Raw genomic sequence first — 18,686 nt, 5'->3', positions numbered from 1 at the left:
GGCTTTCACATATGAAGAATGCTGACTTGTCTTCCTCCCCAGGTATTGAGCATTTATATTTTTTACAGTTACAGGTGTTCAGTGCTGCTGCAGACTTCTTTGTAAAGGAACTTCAGTAAGTATTGCACTGTTCAAATGTAAAGGCTTAGTGCTTTTGCTTTTGTTAAAAAATAATTCATGACAAAATTGAGAAAATACTATCCATAAAATGAAGGAATGGGGGGGGGAATGTACTATTGCACAGTAGCTGCAATAGAACAGTACATTCTGCTATCCCTGTTTGTGCCAGTGTTGGCACTAGCTTGTCTTCGAAAGATTAAGCAGCAGCAGAGCTTCGTGGGATGCTCTCAGATCCCTTGGAAAGACAAGAAGGATCCAAGGGAAGATCATGAAGGAGGGCAGATGAAGGTTTACGCTCAGAATCCTTACACAACTTGGAACAGTCAATTTTGACTTGAAAAAAATTATCAATAGTAGCTGGAAAAAAAGTCAGTGTTTTTTACTTCATATTTTAAGCCAACAGCAAGATTGGAAATCACCTCCAAGGCAAGATACTGAGGTGCAGCAGTATAAGCCCCAGGTATCTCTTTCAGTACTACAGAGTACAGTTCTGTAGGCATTCTTTGTTAAGAAAAAAAAAAAGCATTTTAGCAAGTAGAGATACTGTTTCAATCCGTTCCACATATTCAAATGAATTACATTTTACATTTTAGTAAGTTCTATGGATGATTGCTTATGAGATCTTTTGGATAATGTTCCATATTTATATGAAATAAGTGCCAGGCCCAGTGCTCCAATTCCGGAAAGAGCAAAAAGCACATACAGTGCTGTTTCTGCACTGTGTGATGTTAAATCTAATCCCAGAAAGCGCACACTGGCAGCCAGTCCTGGTGTGGTGTCTGGTATCGCTGTTCATGAGAAAACAATAAGAAGTAGTTAGTACATGGCTTGTCAGGAGCATTTTCCTGTGTACAGGTGCATCACTTCTTCCTCACTCTGCACGGCTTTGTAGCGTGGCTCTTCAGTGCTCTGGCAGTAGCTGTGGGTCTCAGGGATCAGCAATTGACACAGCTCTAGCTCAGAGTAATGGTACAGCTGAGGGCTTATAGTGAGCTGCTGGGGCTGAAGGAGACACAAGTAATTCCTGATAGAAATGCTGATAGAAAACCTCCTTTTAAACACCCAAACTGAAGTGGTTGTGGCTCAGTTAATAATATACTTAGTCCAGAGATCACAAGACAAAAAAGAATATTACCAAAGTCTTCTTAGAGAGTAGTCAAAATCATTTCTAAGAAAAATGCAGTGCAGGAGTGCTGAATGGGTGGGATGTGGAAAACGTAATAGAATGCAATAACTTTTTTTGTCTGTTTTGAGGACAGATGCTTAGCTAGGTGTTGGATTTTATGCTAACATAACATTCTGTTTTGGAAACAGAAATGACAGTATGTTCCGCATGAACGTCTTCATTAATAAAGGCTGGTGATTAGGCAGTTTACTACCCCAGCTCTTTAAAAGAATACCGCAGAAAATAGTCTTTTAGGATGACACATCATGGAAGTGCAATTTCTGCTGCACCACTTACCTTCAGACTCCGTTTCCAGACAGGGATGTGGGCCTGCTGCAGGATCTGGAAAGCCATTGCAGCTGATGATCTGTGAGTAGTACCTGGCAGAGGCCTTGGGGAGCCGTGGCAATGTGGGATCCGTGTGATTCACATAGTAGAACCCAAACCTTTCATCAAAGCCTACTGCCCACTCAAAGTTGTCCATCAGTGACCATGCCGTGTAGCCACGCAGGTCAACACCATCAAGCACGAGAGCTGTTAGCAGGAGCAGGCACAGCAGGTTAGTTGAGCAGTCAGGTGACAGGAGTCGCCAGCAGTGGTGCAAACAGGGCACTACAGAAGGGCACACTGAGTGCAGTGCAGTTACTGCCACGTTTGTCTCACCATCTCCCTGTCCCTACCAGGTGTGTGTTGCTACAGCTAGTAACGAGCCAGGGCAGCTCAGCCAGCCCATGAAGACTGCTTCTGTTGGCTCCAAAAGTCAGAGCTTTCATTCAAGAAGTGAAGGTTTAACAGAATGATGAGTATTTAAATGTGTTTAGGGGGGGGGGGGGGATCTGTGCTGCTCAAAGTAACAAGGAGTTGAACAGCTGGCAGTCAGCTCCCTCTAAGGCAGACAAACAAGCTTAACCACTGCTTTAAGCAAAACAAGGGTTTTTCTGTGCATCTGTTGTGAACAAGGTACAGTTTTTAGAAACAGCAGTAGTTAGGACTATCTAGTTTAACCACTAACCCGTCAAGTAATGGAACCCTCTCTTGTCAGATGCAGCTAAATATGGAAGCTGCCTTTATCTTACTTCTGTTAAACCCGTGGTTTGTTCTTCCTTTGGATCACTGTTCCCTGCAAAAAGTCTTGGCCAGCAATGATCAGTTTCTGCTAAAACCCAAAGGCTTTCAACATGGCTGCAGCATAAACCTGTGTATAATTTACAAACCCGGTGCCAGGGATCTGTCAGCTCCTTACAAGTTGCTTTGCTCAGCAGCATCTCCCAACAAGACTGACGTGCAGCTTTAAATGAGCAATCTTACCTTTCAGCGCTTCGTTAATGTAGTTCTGATAGTAATGCATTCGCCAAGTGTCATTGAGATCTATGGCTCCTCTCTCTGATATCCCATTTTCAGTCACATAGATAGGAGGGTTGTTGTACTCCTCCTTTATCCACCTCAGGAGCTTTCGGAAGCCAAAGGGCACCACCTTTAGCCAGAAGGAGCCAGAGTTCAGCCAGCTGCGGTCGGTTACTGAAGCAACACCCCTGCAGAAGAGCACACACTGAGCACAGCACAGCCCCAAGCCTGGCCCTGCATTACTGCTCAGCTGGGAAATCTGACACCAAGCTCTACAGAAAAGTGCACCCAGGTGCAAGCTGTGAAAAGCACCGAGCTGGGGGGAGGTGAAGAGTGCTGGTGTTCACAAGCCCCCAGAAAACACTTCTGATATTTTGTTTTAAAGTTATATTCTGCCTGTAGATAAAAAGCTTCACTTAATCACTTCACGGTTAAATTTACATTTAGCTGTTTGGCTTTAAACTTAATGAAGTTTACTCTGTGTGGGGAGGGAACCAACAACCGTTTACACAGCAAATGGAGTAGTAGTATCTGTAAACCAGGCCACTTTCCCATTTCAAACTGGGGAATGAATGCAGGAAAAATGATAAATGCAGCTGATACCAAATGCTTATGAGACTGATTCCTTCATTTTTAGATGCTCAAGTTTTCCTTGCTCCGTCTTAACAATTCATTTTTTAGTCAGGTCATAACAAAGTAGCTGGCCCACTCTGAACACGGTATCACAAGTACTGTCTGGGGCTATTTTCCCTAATGCTGGTTGTAACAGCTTAATATGAATGTCTCATGGCTTTATTTTCTATTAGTGTACATTGCTCAGTTGGCATAGGCTTCCAAATGTGCATATTTTACTTGACCAACAATTTACAGTCATCTTACCTGTCAGAATCATACGATAGAATAGCAGTAGAATACTCAAACTTGTATGTTAAAACTGTAGTATAATGATTTAGACCAAAGTAGTCATATGTGCCTTTAATTCTTTGCTTTTCACTTTCTGTAAATTCTGGAAGTCTGCAACAGAAAACAAAAAGGCATAAGGCCATCAAAATGCAATAAGCACAAAAGAAGGTACTGCGATCTTTCTAGAGGAACATCAGAAAAATCCCATCCATTTGTTATTAAAGCACAGACAGGGTAAAACACAAGCTTTCCTTTCCTTATATGTGTCTAGAAAGAAAGAAAAAAGGAAGAATATTCTTAGCAGAACACTGGCAATGTGATAGATTTAAAAGTAATGAGAAAGACAAATAAATATAATTCAGAGGTGTGAATGAGGCTCAGTGCTTGAGTTCAGTAGTACATCATTTTAAGAACAACTAAAATATATTTGCCCCAGGCAGGCAAAGCACTACATATAGTGCATTACATTTATTATATCACTCTGAACTGCCAACATGCTGCCCACCCCCAGGGTAGAAGCTTGGAGAAATCTCTTTTATATTAGTAAACTTAATTTGCAAGAAAGGTAAAGAGAGAAAAAATATACAATTGGTTTTTCTGTGAGACTGCGCTAAGATTTTTATAGTGCCATTTTCAACAGAATACTTCCTTCTTATCAGAAAAGCAGGTTTTAGCTCAGCAAGTAGAAGCAAAGCAAGCTTGTGCCTGCACTCTTACCGGGAGCTGCTCAGACCCTGGGCCAGGCTGCGTTCCCGAATCCTCGTCTTCATCACTTCATTGTAATCGCCGTTTTTGAAAATGGGATGAGCAAACCAACCTATAAGGAACTAACCCAGGAAATAAGGGAGAAGGATAAACTACGGGATAAAACTAGGATTTAACTGTTCCTCTCCATAGGCTGCATTATGTATAGTAGCTGGCCCTATAATGAGCAGAGATACGCAGGAATGCCTGTATTACGGCAGCAAACTTAACGAGCAGCCTAGAGAGCTGTGACCAGATTCTTCTCTACCTGTAAGTATTGTCTGGCAGCATCAAAATCCTCCTGTTTGTGGGGGTTCCTTGGCTCAGCCCAGTCAGAGTTGATGGTGATAGAGATCAGCCCTCCTTGTTTTGCGCGGTAAGTCTCATTGTAGAGGTGCCAGGCTTCTGCATGGGCCTTGATTAGGTTGTGCCCCACCACATAGGGGGCTCGCCCAGGCCTAACAGAGATGCCTGCAGGAACAGCACAGACACTGCAGCAGCAATTCCTAGTTCCAATCTGCTGCTTCCCAGCTTAACACCCAGGACATGCAGAGCTGCCCACCAGTAAATGAACAAGCATGCAGTACCTGGTGCCTTTGAGCCCAGCCATGGGCTGAGATGTATGTGACAGCAGGTCTGCTGAAGGCACAGCTGTCATGCACAGGCTGTGGGGAACCCACATCACCCCCCTGCCCATGCTCTGCTGTCAGCACAGAGAGCAGAAAGCTGTGTGTTCAGGCCAGATCCCAACCCTTCCCTTCTCAAAAATTGTGCTCAGTAATCTTACCTGGAGCAGCTGTGCCAAAGCCATACCCAAGATATGCAGTGTTGTAGGGTTCATTGATGGTTATCCAAAATTTCACTTTGTCTCCCAATCTCTGGAAAAGGAGCTCAGCATATTCCTTAAAGCTCTGAACTATGGTATCATTCTCCCACCCACCGTTGTCCTGCAGTGCCTGCGGGAGGTCCCAGTGATAGAGAGTGACCTGTAGGGAATGGCAATGAGAGAAAGGGCTCAGCCAGTCATTGATTCACTTTCACAACGAAGGACAAGATAACGGCCTTGTTTGCAGGCATAAGCCCAACTCCATCTGCATTTTTCTAACAGGCACATACAAATCTGCAGTAACCCCAGTGCCTTCTGTCCTGTAGTCGTTTGAGGTCATAGCGATCACTTGCACACTCTGATAAATGCCACTCTGCCAGTGTTCCAGTTCCTTTAGTATGAGGGGGAACGACTCAACCTTCAGGGCCTGCCCAGCTGTCAAGATGAGTCTCTCACTTTCAGTCATACTAAAGCCCACAATAATCATGTGACAGCAGGAATTCAAGTCAGTAAAGAACAGCTGCAGCTACACTGATTCTCAAATGAAGCACAGAGCAGTACAACACCTGCTCTTGAGGGATCTTGAACAGCCTGGGAATTCATAAGGACAAAGAACTTTCAAAGAACTGTGCTGAGTAATCTCAACACAGGAACCACACAGGCAAGTCTGAAAGTGGAGATCTGATCTTTCAACATCAGGATAATTCTCAGCTCCTGCACTCTGTTGGATTTCCAGTCCTTTTTTACAGTTACCTGAGGCGTAATATTGGCTGCCAGAAGAGCATCAATTAGCCTTTCATAGTAGTTCAATCCCATTTCATTGACGTATCTGGTGGTCCCATCTGGGAGAACACGTGACCAGGAGATTGAAAAGCGATAGTGAGACACCTTGAGGCGTTTCAGCATTTCCACATCCTCCTCAATCTTGTGGTAGCTGTCACAAGCTACATCTCCATTGTCACCATTGCTGATTTTCAAAGGAGTGTGAGAGTATTTGTCCCAAATGCTAAGTCCTTTCCCATCTGCTCTCCATGCTCCCTCAATCTGTAAATGAAGATGGGGGAGGGAAGGGAGAAATCATCAGTAAACTCCAAATTGACATCTTGGCCTAGGAAAGAATTCTGCCCGTCAGACTTTGCGGCACCACATAACATTTTGGCTTCTGTGTAAGCCTTGAAACAGTATCATTTTTTGCTGTACTAAACTGGTAAGGTCTCTTGGGCCTCAAGGCACAGAAGTATTACCAAAGTACAATGTCAAAGGAAAGGTGTTGTTTCCCTTCAACCTGCTGCTCGGTGTTTGCTTCCCCTTGTGAAATCTCTGCTGCTTTCTCAATTTCCGTGGGATAACCACGCCATTATAAGGGAAAACTTTGAGATGTTTAAGGCAGTTGTTACAGTAACCCTCAAATCACCATAAAACCTAATGTAGAAGCTGTGTCTCATCCAAAACGAATTAACTGTCCATGAGTGTCTGAAGAGTCAGTCTTTGTTTCCTAACCTGATATGCAGATGTTGCTACACCCCAGAAAAAGTTCTTTGGAAACTCTCCATATAAGAATTCATCTTCTTTTGGCAATGGGATACCATTGTTGCGGATGATTTCTGCGTAGTACACAGCCGAGCGCCTTGGGGTTCTCGGCCTGTTGGGATCATCAAAATCAACCTCGTGCAATCCAAATCTTGGCTCATAACCATTCAACCATTCAAAGAAATCCATAAAAGACCACGCATTGTATCCTCTCAGATTAACACCGTCCAGTTTGTAAGCTGAAAGACCAGAAACAATGGGAGAACATCAGTGATGTTTCACACATATAACAAACCACAAGGAATTCACTTGCAAACACATACACACTTTCAGCTTCATCAAGCTATCTCTGAACAAAAAGGACCACAACAGACTTCACATCTGGAGGATACAGAATACAAATGGCTACACAAAGGAGATCATAAAAAAACCCACTACGTTTATATTGCACTCAGAATATTAAAAGAACAGCAGAAGATGCTTTTAAAAACGACACCTCAGAGGAAAATTGTGACAGGAATCTAGAGGGGAGATACACAACACAAAATAAAAGCAAACATTTGTACCTTTTAAAGCTTCATCTATGTATGTTTTGTAGTAAAGTATCCTGGTTTGGTCATCAACATCCGATTCGGTCTTTAGCCCCACTCCGTTCTCAATGATGTACATTGGGGGATTGCCATACTCTTCCTTGATCCAGTTCAGCAGCCTCCTCAGCCCCCAGGCCACAGCCCGATGGCCATCAAGAGCTGACGTAGGCCAGGAGCTGTCAACATCTGTTGATATTTCCTGGTCGTACTCATAAGAGAAGGGATTCAGGCGGGTTGTTGCATGGGTTACAAGTTTGGCAGTGTAGGTGTTGAAACAGAAAACATCCGCTGTGCCCCTGATGTACTCACGCTCTTCAGCTGTGAAAACTGGTAGGCGGGATGATGGCAGGTTTTGGAGCTCACTCCTGTTTCCAACTTTCCATTTCATGACCTCAGGGTAGTCCCCATTTTTGAAAACTGGATGTGCAAACCACCCCGCCAAAAACTGCATGTACCTGTCTGCAGCTTCTAAGTCCCTGGGGTTGCTGGGTGTCTTTGGCTCAATCCAATCTATATTGAGACACAGAGAAATGATTCCTCCCTGACTCGCTCTGTATTTGTCATCGTACGTGTGGTAGACTCTGGCGTGGGCTTTCAGTAAGGTGTGTGCCACTTCGTAGGGAGCATCACCAGGATTATTGACACTGGGTGGGAATTCCCCCGTCCCATAGCTAACCCAAGCAATAACTTGGGGTTCGTTGAAAGTAAGCCAGAACTTCACCCTGTCCCCAAAGGTCTGGAAACAGAAGTCTGCAAAACTGTCAAACAGTTCAATGAGCTCACTGCTCTCCCAGCCACCAATGTCCTGGAGAGCTTGTGGCAGGTCCCAGTGGTACAGCGTGACGATTGGAGTGATGTTGTTTGCCACCAGCCCGTCAATGAGACGGTTATAGTAATCAACACCATGGCTGTTTACTGAATTGTTCCTTCCGTTGGGGAAGATTCGAGGCCAGGACAGAGAGAAACGATAGTTCTTTACCCCCAAGGCTCTCAGCAGGTAAATGTCTTCCTCTACCTTGTTGTAGCTATTACAAGCTATATCTCCAGTGTCATTGTTTTTTATGTTTCCTGGGACATGGGTGAAGTTATCCCAAACACTGGGTCCTTTGCCATCCGCATCCCAACCTCCCTCAATCTGGTATGCAGAAGACGACACACCCCATGTGAAGTCCTCTGGGAACGTCCCATAAAAGTACATGTCTCTTTCAAAGTCTGTTTGGGATGAAAACTTCTCCCAGACAACCTTTGACTTGGAGGGAACTTCTGATGCTGGTAGACTCGGCAACTTTGATGGTGTGGGTAGGCCAAATACCACCGATGCAGAACTTCTGTCTGAGGCTTGGGACGGGAAACCATTGTTTTCAATAACAGTGGAATAGAAATAAGCACTTGCCCTGGGAGTCCTTGGTCTGTTGCTATCTTCAAAATTCACGTGATGTAGCCCAAATTTTAGGCTGTAGCCCTCTGGGCCTTCAAAGCCATCAACCAGGGATCGAGCAATGTATGACTGAACATCAACTGCATCCAGTTTTACCGCTGTCATAGAAACAGTACAAGACTCTGTTAATCACTCGAACGCTCTCTGAATGCAGCAGAGCAGAACACAAGCACACAGCTGAGGATAACAACAGGGTGACAGCCAAACATCTACGAATTGTGTTCGGGTAAAAGAAAACAAAACAATTAGAGTATTTGGCAAGAAAAGCCATGATCACTATATCAGGAGCCAGTCAAAGACTTCGTGATAAAAACATACCAGAAAATAAGTATTTGAGTAAAGCCCACTTGTGCCATGAGTACTCCCTTCCCTATGTTCTAGCTTTCAAGAACAACTCATCAGCTTAAGTATACAGTGCTCTTTTATATTTACCACTGCAGTTAAATTGAAACATAATATGTATGTAGTGCTTGTCTAGCTTCCCTTGGCACACAGGAATTCATTTCTGCAGGACACAATACTTAGTACCATCAGAGACAAGTCTAGCATCCTTCCTCATACTGCCTACAGTAAAGCACGCTCTTTCTTATTCCAGAAAAGTTCACTTTCCATAGGCAGTCCATGTTCCTTTTGCAGAGGCAAAACAGCAATGCTAAATGCTGTTTTCTGCAGCTCTTCTATCAGCATGCTGAGAACTAGGTCAACAGGATCAAAAGCTGTACAGTGATCATCAACATAATGAATACATTATATTCAATATAATGCTATTGATTTGTGTATCTGAAGAAAGCATACTAAAATATCTATTCAAAATCTCAAATTTCTATACTTGAAAAGGACTTCAGTTACCAGTATTAATTTTTGTTAAGCTGATACACAGTTTGCAAAGATAAAGGCATAGACTGAATCTTTCCCAAAATAATTGAGATATAAGTATCTCCCTAAAAATTCTAACTTGCCCTGGTGCAGGATGCTATCAGTTAGATCTGCCGAATCAGTAAAGACATCATTCAGTCCCATCTATGAGATCTCTGCAGGTAAGAGCCTGCCTTGAGCCAAATTGTTTTCAAAGGTACTGAAGTAGGTAAACAGTTTTCACTGAGAGACTGGCTTTAGGTTGTATTTGTACCTATGAAAAACCTCTTCCAGTACCTAGACAGAGCTCCATATCTGGTCACTGGATAGGCTGGAATTTATGACACTGTACATAAGAGGTGGCCCACCTCAGGTTACTATACAAATGGTGATGTTTTAAAGCTAATCACTGTGGGAGTGACAGAATAACTAGTTGCCAACATTTTAATTTAAAAAAAAAAGAAAACCAAAAAGCATACCTTTTAGAGCCTCATTGATGTATCGGCGGAAATAATCCACTCGCAGAGTGTCATTAATAAGGTCCCCGGTGGCTTCTGTTGGCATACCATTTCCTGCTATGTAAATTGGGACCTTTGCCCCTGTATATTCCTGGGACACAAACTTCAGCAGCCTTCTTAATCCCCACGGGACCACATGGATTGAAGAAGAGGCAGTCGTTGGCCACGAAGGATCTACGTGCAAAGAGAAGTTCCCAATGCTTTCGTATCCAGGTGTGCAGGTACCACTAGCCACAGCACTAACCAGGTGGGAAGTGTAATGGGAAAGGCCAAAAAAGTCTGCCGTTCCTTTCACCCAGGTTTTCTCCTCCTCCGTAAACACAGGCAGCTGCGCAACTGTGGTGGAGCACTGCTGGTTTACTTCCTGGATCTGAGCCTTCAGGATATCTGGGTAGTCACCGTCAACAAATACAGGGTGAGCAAACCAGCCAAGCGTGAACTGCAGGTACCTCTCTGATGCCTTCACATCCTCAGAGTTGGTTGGAGTCTGGGGTTCAGCCCAATCCGAGTTCAGCACCAGCCCTACCTTGCCCTGCTGCTGAGAACGGTGCCTGTCATTATACAGGTGCCAGACCTTAGCATGAGCCTTGAGAATTGTGTGAGCCACCTGGGGGCAGAAAGCAGAGGAATACGTGTCTCACTGCTTTGCACAACACTGCATTAACACTGCCTTGTGAGAAAGACATCCCCATGTGAAACAAGAGAACTTGACAAAACAAATAATTGTGGGCAGAGAGTACAGCAGGGTTTGGATTAAGTATAAGAATCTGGCTGATTTCAGAGCAGAAAATAACATCCATAGCATCCATTAGTAATACATTAAGGAATGCGTTTGCTTGGGAGCATCATAAGTCCAGAAAGCAAACAACTGTCTCAGATTAGGCTCAAGCATCGTTAAAATTTGCAGAATCTGAGGAACACAACGACGGCAGCTGTAGGATCCTATGTCCCTACCTTGTAAGATGCTATTCCTGGATCGGTGATTCCTGGAGGATGCTCTCCGGTGCCATAGCCAGCATAGCTGATAACCCAAGGCTCGTGGAACGTAACCCAAAACTTGACCCGATCCCCAAAAGTGGCAAAGCAGAAGTCTGCATAGCTTGCAAAAGCATCTATGATACTGTCATTCTGCCAGCCACCAAGAACCTGAAGAGCCTGGGGGAGGTCCCAGTGGAAAAGAGTCACCATGGGCTCAATGTTAGCCTCTAGCAACCTGTCAATTAATTGGTTGTAATAATCCACACCCTTGATGCTGATGGTTTCATTGGTGCCAGCAGGGAAAATTCTAGGCCAGGCTATAGAAAACTTGTACAGCTGGGGATGAAGACCTCTAAGCAAATAAACATCATAGCTAGTTTTGTGGTAGCTGTCACATGCCACATCTGTTGTTTGGTTCATGTAGACATGACCTTCGTGCCCAAACCGATCCCAGATGCTCTCTCCTTTCCCATCCTCTGCCCAGGCTCCTTCAACATTAAAGGCACCTGTTGACGTGCCCCAGAGGAAACCACTTGGGAAAACATCTTGCAGGAAAGTATCCCTCTCCAATTCGGACTGGTTAGCAAACATTTCCCAAATTGTTTGATAGGAGGAGCGAGGGGCAGCAATTGCATTCTCTTGTAGAGTATATGTTTTGCTGAAAATAGAATAAAAAAGAGTTACAACCTCAAGGTGGATGCCAGTGCCACAGAATTTGCAGACAAGGAGCATAAATAATTGTTGGCTTCTCATTCAGCTCACATATGCCAGTTAGGGAACGGCCACTTTGTCACCCAACCAATCCAACCTCCTGCCATCCAGCTGGCAGATGAAGGAGAAGTGCAATAAACTACCTGCAGAGCACCTCAAGTGCTATGTATCTCGTGCACTTCTCAGCAGATAGATTTTCAAATTTCATTAAACTAGGTCAAAGACACAAACAAAATCCTTGCAGTGTGCAGCAATTTCACACGCTCACAAGTCTTCACAGGATAACCTAAAACCAATCAATCCTGCCTCACTGGTCCCTAGCTTCTTCCTGTGCAATGACATTCCCTACAACTCTGTAGGCACAATTGGCTTCTCACATAGGACAGTTACTATTCTATGGTTTTAATTTAATTTTATATATATATATACACACATAATATAAATTCATATATACTATGTAGATGAAAAAAGAACAGTATGCTTGGAATATATGCCTGCTATTACTGTCTTGAAGGTGCAATCTGGGTAACTAAGGATGAAGGAGAGACAGTTACATTTCCTGAAATAGCAGGTTAGAAGATGGCCTGTAACAGCAAGAGACTGGACTGGGCACAAAGGCTTTCCCCTGCATTCCTTTAAGCAGCTGACAGCGATTTTACCACTACAACCGTCTTCTGTCTGCCTAGCACACTTGCTTCTAAAGGATACCAATGTATTACAGTGTGTGATTTAAGGGAAAAGAACTTTAGGTACCTTAAAGCATGAGATGAGAAGTCCAAGAATTCATTCACATCATATCCAATTGTACGTGCCTTCTCTTTATTAATAGCTGAAAACAAACAACAGATGGATAAATATCACAGACTGGATGACATTACTCGTGTATACAATTACATCTTTTGAAACAAGGCTTTTTTTTTTTTTTTTCCAATAACTAATAGCTGTTTTTCTCAGATTTAGTATGTTGTGTTGTTTGTTGTTTTTTGCCAGGAAAAAAAAAAAAAAACAACCCAAAAAAACCAAAACAACAACAACAACAAAACAAACCTGTAAGATTATTTAACTTAATAGCAATGGTCTGGAAAGGACAATTACATAATTTTCCATTCAGAGCCCAGCTACAGAACTCTTCTACTTCTTAAACCATGTCGCTTACCAGTGACAATGGCAGCTACTGGTACGAATGGATTCTCTTCCAAGGAATCACAATCAAGGAAATTCAGACTAAAAAGCAATACTTCTACGTCCTTCCAGACTTTCTGCAAAACAAGAATTCAAAGAGAGATTTCTATTTTTAAAAATATTTATTGGTTTTCCAAAGATGACATGTGGGAAGTTTCCATTTCTTGCTCTTCACTTCTGGCTAGGCCATCACCCTCTGATTTATAGGGAATAAGTGTCCTGCTACAGATACACAGAGCAAAACTGTTAACAAAGAGCCTGACATGCTCCTTCTCAGGCTGGTAGTGCATATGCTACATAATCATGAGCAAGGCAGATCATCTCTGTGCTCATCCCTGCAGACACGTGCACCTAGGTGCTGAATGACTTACAACAGTACCTTAGTTGTCTACTACTGCAAATTATCCATTACTTCAAATTCAGCGTGAGATCCCCTCTAAGTTACTTTTTTGCAAAATAAGCTGTTACAGATGGCTTGCAAAGTTCAGTAGAACTGTAAGAACAATGATGGATTTCTCCTATCTGCTCTACCCTATTACTAGAGTTTTAACTCCACATCCATGAAGTTCAGTGTTCATTTTCACACTGTGCATAATGTTACCTGGAATTCACTCATTTTCAGGTGGAAATCTGTTTCATTTCCACACCTGTACTGAAGGCGAAGAGACAGGAAGTCCACGGAATCCTGGAAACAAGAAAGGGAAAATGATCATCCTATTGGAAAATTATTGCAGGCATTCTCTTCAAAATATAGAAGTTGCTAGATGTTTGATACAGGCACTGCTGGAGTAAGAAGCCAGAAAGATACACAGAACCCTGGAAAATACGAGTACAAAGCGGACGCTGTACGAGAAGATGCATTTTGTGCCTTTCCTTCTAAACAAACCTAAATTTTAGAAGCACTAGAGTTTAAAAAATCATTGTAAGAATATTTTATGCATTTAATATTCCTCATTTCCAATTGATTGTTTAAATTGGCAAGACTGAAGAGTCTCTGATTAATCAGATAGAGAAACCTTTGTTGCCGTATGACTCAGGGTGGCCTTATCAATAATCCTTTGGGGAAAGACCATTTCAGAAATCTTTAGTCATTGCACACTACAGATGTTACTTTACTAAAAGTCCACAAGTTCAAAGGAATAGATAGCATTCTTTTATTCAACCAGTTGCTGAAGCTGGGATTGAACAAACAAACTGACAAGCCTTCCATTTATTTTTCAGTCCAAGAGTTTTTTCTAGTTCAGTCAGCTCCTTCAGTACAACTTTCCTCCTCCTATGAAGCACACCTTGCCTATATCCTTGAAATGTCACACCTATTTCTCCTCATTATTTGTCCTATCATTAAATTTGGAAGGACGAGCCAAATGCCTGCATTGTCATTTGTTCACTGCATCCCACATCAACGTGCTCTAGGCAAAAAGAACTACTAATGAGGGGTTTGGTCTTTACCAAAGAAGGGATGTCATCACCTTTATGGAGATGAGTCACATTGCGCCATCTCGGTTCTAGACCACTTTTAGCATAGCTCAGGCTGTGCTTCAACACATTAAATAGATTTTTTTTTTAAATAGCAGTTATTTTAAATGGAGTAATTTTTATTTGGTTGTGCATTAAATAGACCTGCAAATAAAAAAGCAGTGGGTACAGTTTTTGCAGACAGCTTGGTATTTAAGCACCTATACTGCTAAAACTGCCAAATATATGAGAGAAAATATGCCTCCATGTTTTTAAATCAGTGCTTACTAGCCAAGAAAGGATGTTGAAGTAATTCTTAAAATCAGAGAACTTCACATAATTGAGAAAATCAAAAAGTAAAATGTACCACATTGGACAACTAAACTCGTATATAGCTTGCAATACATCACTTAATCCTCTGCATAAAAATCAAGTGCAACAAAATCAAATTTAAATTGGAAATAATTCTCATTAAGGTGTTACCTGAAGAGAAACTGAAAGCAGCTCAGATGAAGTCCTATCCAAGGGAAGATCCATTCCTAAAGCAATGGACAGCTTTCCACCTTGGGAAACCAAACCAAACCAAACAAAAGCACGATCTATCAGTAGTGCAGGAAATGCAAATAGAAATAAAATACCACTGTAGATATTTTACAATCAAGTAAGACATATAATTTGAAAGCATTTTTTATTATCGAGATACTTTATCTTAAAAGTAACCATCTTGCTTCACAAATGCTTTTTTTTTTTTTTCTTTTTTATCTTGTCAGTACATTTCACTTGAAATAAATGAGAGATGCCATTTTAAAGCATAGTCAGTTTGTTTCACTGGCTTTTATAAGTACATTTTCAAAGTTTTCCACCCTTGGGTAGAAAGCTGGTAGATAAATTGGACCACATTCTTCAGATCTGGGCTTTTAAAGATGCATCCCTTGGGAAATATCTTAATGAAAAAGCCAACTCCCATCATGCTGAAGACAGACAGCTACTTAAATGGATGGCAAAATGTTCCCCTCCCTAAAATGGAACAGTGGCAATTGCAATTTCAATAATCAGTGACACTGAAACATGTAAGAAGACTTTGAAAATGAGGTGATTAATCAGGAATTAAGGATTTTTCCTAGACAATACATTTAAGGTTTGATATACAAGCAGTACAAGACTACTGTTATTCCAGGGTACCAACTGGCTTTTAATAAGGACCCTCAATAAGCACATAGATGAGTCCTTCGGAGACAAAGCAGGTACAAGTATGGTAACATCTGTTTTTAAAGTACCAGTTTCTGCTGCTGAAATTAACCTGAGCCTTCTTAATGCTTAAAAAGAATACGTGTCAGTATACACACAGAGATACTTACCTATGTTCTCCCTGACTACTTTGGCTGTCATTTTAAGCAAAATGCCATTACTAGTAATTGAAGAACAATTATGAAAATAAGGTGTTTGAAGAAATCCATTACTCAAATATTTCTAAGTAATTCTGCTGATAGAATCACAGAGATCACACGTAACAAATTGTGCGAAGGTCATATACAAAATCCCTCCCCCTGTTCTTACCTGACACAGAGTATTTCTCATGGTAAACTCTGTAAGCTCTTTCATGAGCAGCAGCCAGGGCCTGGACACGGGCCTGGAGGTCACTGTAAGGCAGGCTTCCCAGGAGCTCAGGCAGGTCACTGAAGGTGAGCCACATATCAGCCAGGCCTCCAAAAACATAGAAACTGAACTCTGCATAGTCCACAAAAAGGTCAGCAAAAGAGCTCGCCTTCCTGCCCACAGCCACACTATCAGGAACACCCCTGTGATGGAGAACGACCACTGGCCCGAGGTCTGCAGCAACCAGCATCTTGAGCAGCTCCTGGTAGCATCGCACTTGAGCTTCATCTGGCTTCTTGGCATCCCCGTCAGGAAGGATGCGCGCCCACGGCAGGAAGACTTTGTAATGTGTTACCCCAATCTCACGGAGGTGGGAGAAGTACTGGGGCAGTTGGGAAATCACAGCATCTTGCTGACAGAAGTCATCACGGGCTTCAGGCACAGTAGGGTCCAAAGCTTCTTTGGGTAGAATGTGGCTCTGCAGATGCAATCTGTGCGCTGATGTGGTAGGCAGAGGCCCAGCAATGGCAACAAAGTTCTGAGCTGATTCCCCATCTCTCCCAAAGCTAGCAGAGACTAACAAGAACAAGACAACTGTCTTACAAACCAGCTCCATTTCTGGACCTGGCTCACAAACATTGCATCCACATTATTTATATTATAGTAGCAGTAATATTTAACTGCAGTTATCTGTTATGCACTTGAGTGCTCCCAGAAACAGCTGACACTCAAATGATAACAAATCAGGACTTTCAATTGGTAGATGAACAAATAGATAGATGTTCTGGATGCAAAAGGTAACAAAAGCAGAATCACCTACTTGGCTGCGGCTGGTGACACCAATGCCTGGAGGAGGCACATTTGTGCTGTAATTCTTGGGTGCATGAAGGAAATCTGAGAAGGCAGCATCTTACCTGCATTTGGAAAAGCTGTTGTTACAGTCGCTGTTACATAAATTCAAGAAGCAGATACACTGTGTGTCCCCATGCTAATAACAATATTATTTTATTGCTTACCAAAGTACTCTTTCCTTCAGCCTTGAGAATACTTTATCTGTCAGTACGGTGAGTGCACAGAGATCTCTTACCCAAACTGCTGCAACAAGGAGATAACTTCACAGCTCTACATGCAAATACAGCAAAATTGAAGAGTTGAGATCGTGTTATTGAGAACCACCATCTGTGCTGCCTAAATGCAGCACAAGTTTCAATTAACTAAACAAAATTCTACATAACTATAAGGAAACTATACAGAAAAACCAGTTGTCTCCCACTTCACCCCCCTTAAAAGCTAGTTTTTGCACAAAACATTAGTGGAATTACCTGGGCAACTTATCATTGCAAAGAAATATTTTCAGTATTATTTAAATTACACTAGAAACTGTCTCTAAACTTTTGCTTTTACTCACAGTTGACAACCTCCTGCATGTACAAAGCCTATAATTGGTGTACTTGAACTCTGTTCGATGCTCAGGTGACTATTCTGTATTTTTAAGGAGCCTTAAAAAACTTGCTGAAACATTGTGCCTGTTTGGAGCACTCAAGTACTCTTTCCCTCCCAGCCACAATGAACTTGACAGGATCGAATAGGAACCTTATATATTGCACCACCTGCTGTTAGTTTTTGAGTACAGCAGTGTTAACTCCAGAAAAATATCCCTCCTCTCTATGATGCATACAGAATTGTAGGGAAAGAGGAAGTAGGAAGAAAACATTTCCTCCTTACCAAAAGAGAGCAGAGGAAAGAAAGAAAGTATAATGAAGGACGAATACCTCCCTGTCCTTAGGGTGAGTTATTAACAATATAGAAAATCATTGCTGCAGGGGGGCAGTTGTTTTTAATAAAACGTAGCTTTAGCTGAGATGCAGCTTATGGGAAAAAAGTTGCAGAGAAATGTTACTGCAAACAGTGCCCAATGACAGCACAGTACAGCTTGCAACATTTATGAGTCTTTTAATTCCATAAATATAACATCCACGTTTGAAGTATGCATAGTCAGACTAAGGAACATTTGGACTGCAATGATTTACCTCTGCAGACAACAAAGAGAAGTGGGAATCCATGTCCTCTACAGAACCTACGGCTCTTTACTAAATCTGTAAGGAATTTAGGCTTCAATCTAGAAATATAAGACAGTTTAAACATTCTCTTGGATTTGTTTCAGGCTATTTATATTAAGCACAGTGGGATCACTTCATTATTTAGATATTTTTTTAAATATGATTGTACTTGTATTAAAGGCATTGGTCACAACTCCACAGTTAAAGCAGCAGATGTTCGCAACAAAGTCACTGTCAGAAACCTGGAGGTTTCTGTTTTGATGATTGGGTTTTCTGTTTTAAGAGAAAACATTTAAACAGCAAAGCCTGGTGCTTCAGGAGTTAGAAATGTTTGTAACACAGGGCACTGGAAAAACAGGAACAGGTTACCTAGAAAAGCGATAGTATTTCCCATGCAGGGAACATTCAAGACTCAGTTTGGTACAGGACAATCTAATCGATGGCTCTGATGCCAACGAGAGCTTGGATAAAAAGATGTGCAGTGATCCTTTCTAACCTGGACTTTCCAATAATTTTCTTTTGGAAACTATCACTTTTCTTCCCCATTTTTCATAAGTAGCAGCTAAACTACTATATCAAAATACTGGGTGTTCATGCAACTGAAGTACAAAGCAACTCTTAAGTGTCCACATTTGATCTCCACCAGAAACACATACAAAGTAAATCTCTCT

The 18,686-nt window shown here is 42.1% G+C and overlaps 1 protein-coding gene across 1 annotated transcript; it reads right to left on the bottom strand.

Annotated features, from left to right (window-relative positions):
• Positions 1-702: 702 nt before the first annotated feature.
• On the bottom strand, positions 703-16,571 carry LOC306949398 (lactase/phlorizin hydrolase-like; the record flags this gene model as incomplete). Its single annotated transcript, XM_079539266.1, has 17 exons — positions 703-908; positions 1,583-1,819; positions 2,594-2,817; positions 3,509-3,643; positions 4,250-4,359; positions 4,545-4,747; positions 5,064-5,262; positions 5,856-6,146; positions 6,603-6,871; positions 7,199-8,758; positions 9,995-10,640; positions 10,988-11,669; positions 12,476-12,551; positions 12,879-12,981; positions 13,506-13,589; positions 14,843-14,922; positions 15,917-16,571. The coding sequence occupies 17 exons, from the start codon at positions 16,569-16,571 to the stop codon at positions 703-705; spliced, it is 5,760 nt and encodes a 1,919-aa protein (XP_079395392.1).
• Positions 16,572-18,686: the final 2,115 nt, after the last annotated feature.

Source organism: Tetrao urogallus (genome assembly GCF_951394365.1).
Source record: "Tetrao urogallus genome assembly, chromosome: 8".
Taxonomy (NCBI): domain Eukaryota; kingdom Metazoa; phylum Chordata; class Aves; order Galliformes; family Phasianidae; genus Tetrao; species Tetrao urogallus.
This window is presented reverse-complemented; position numbering and strand designations above follow the sequence as displayed.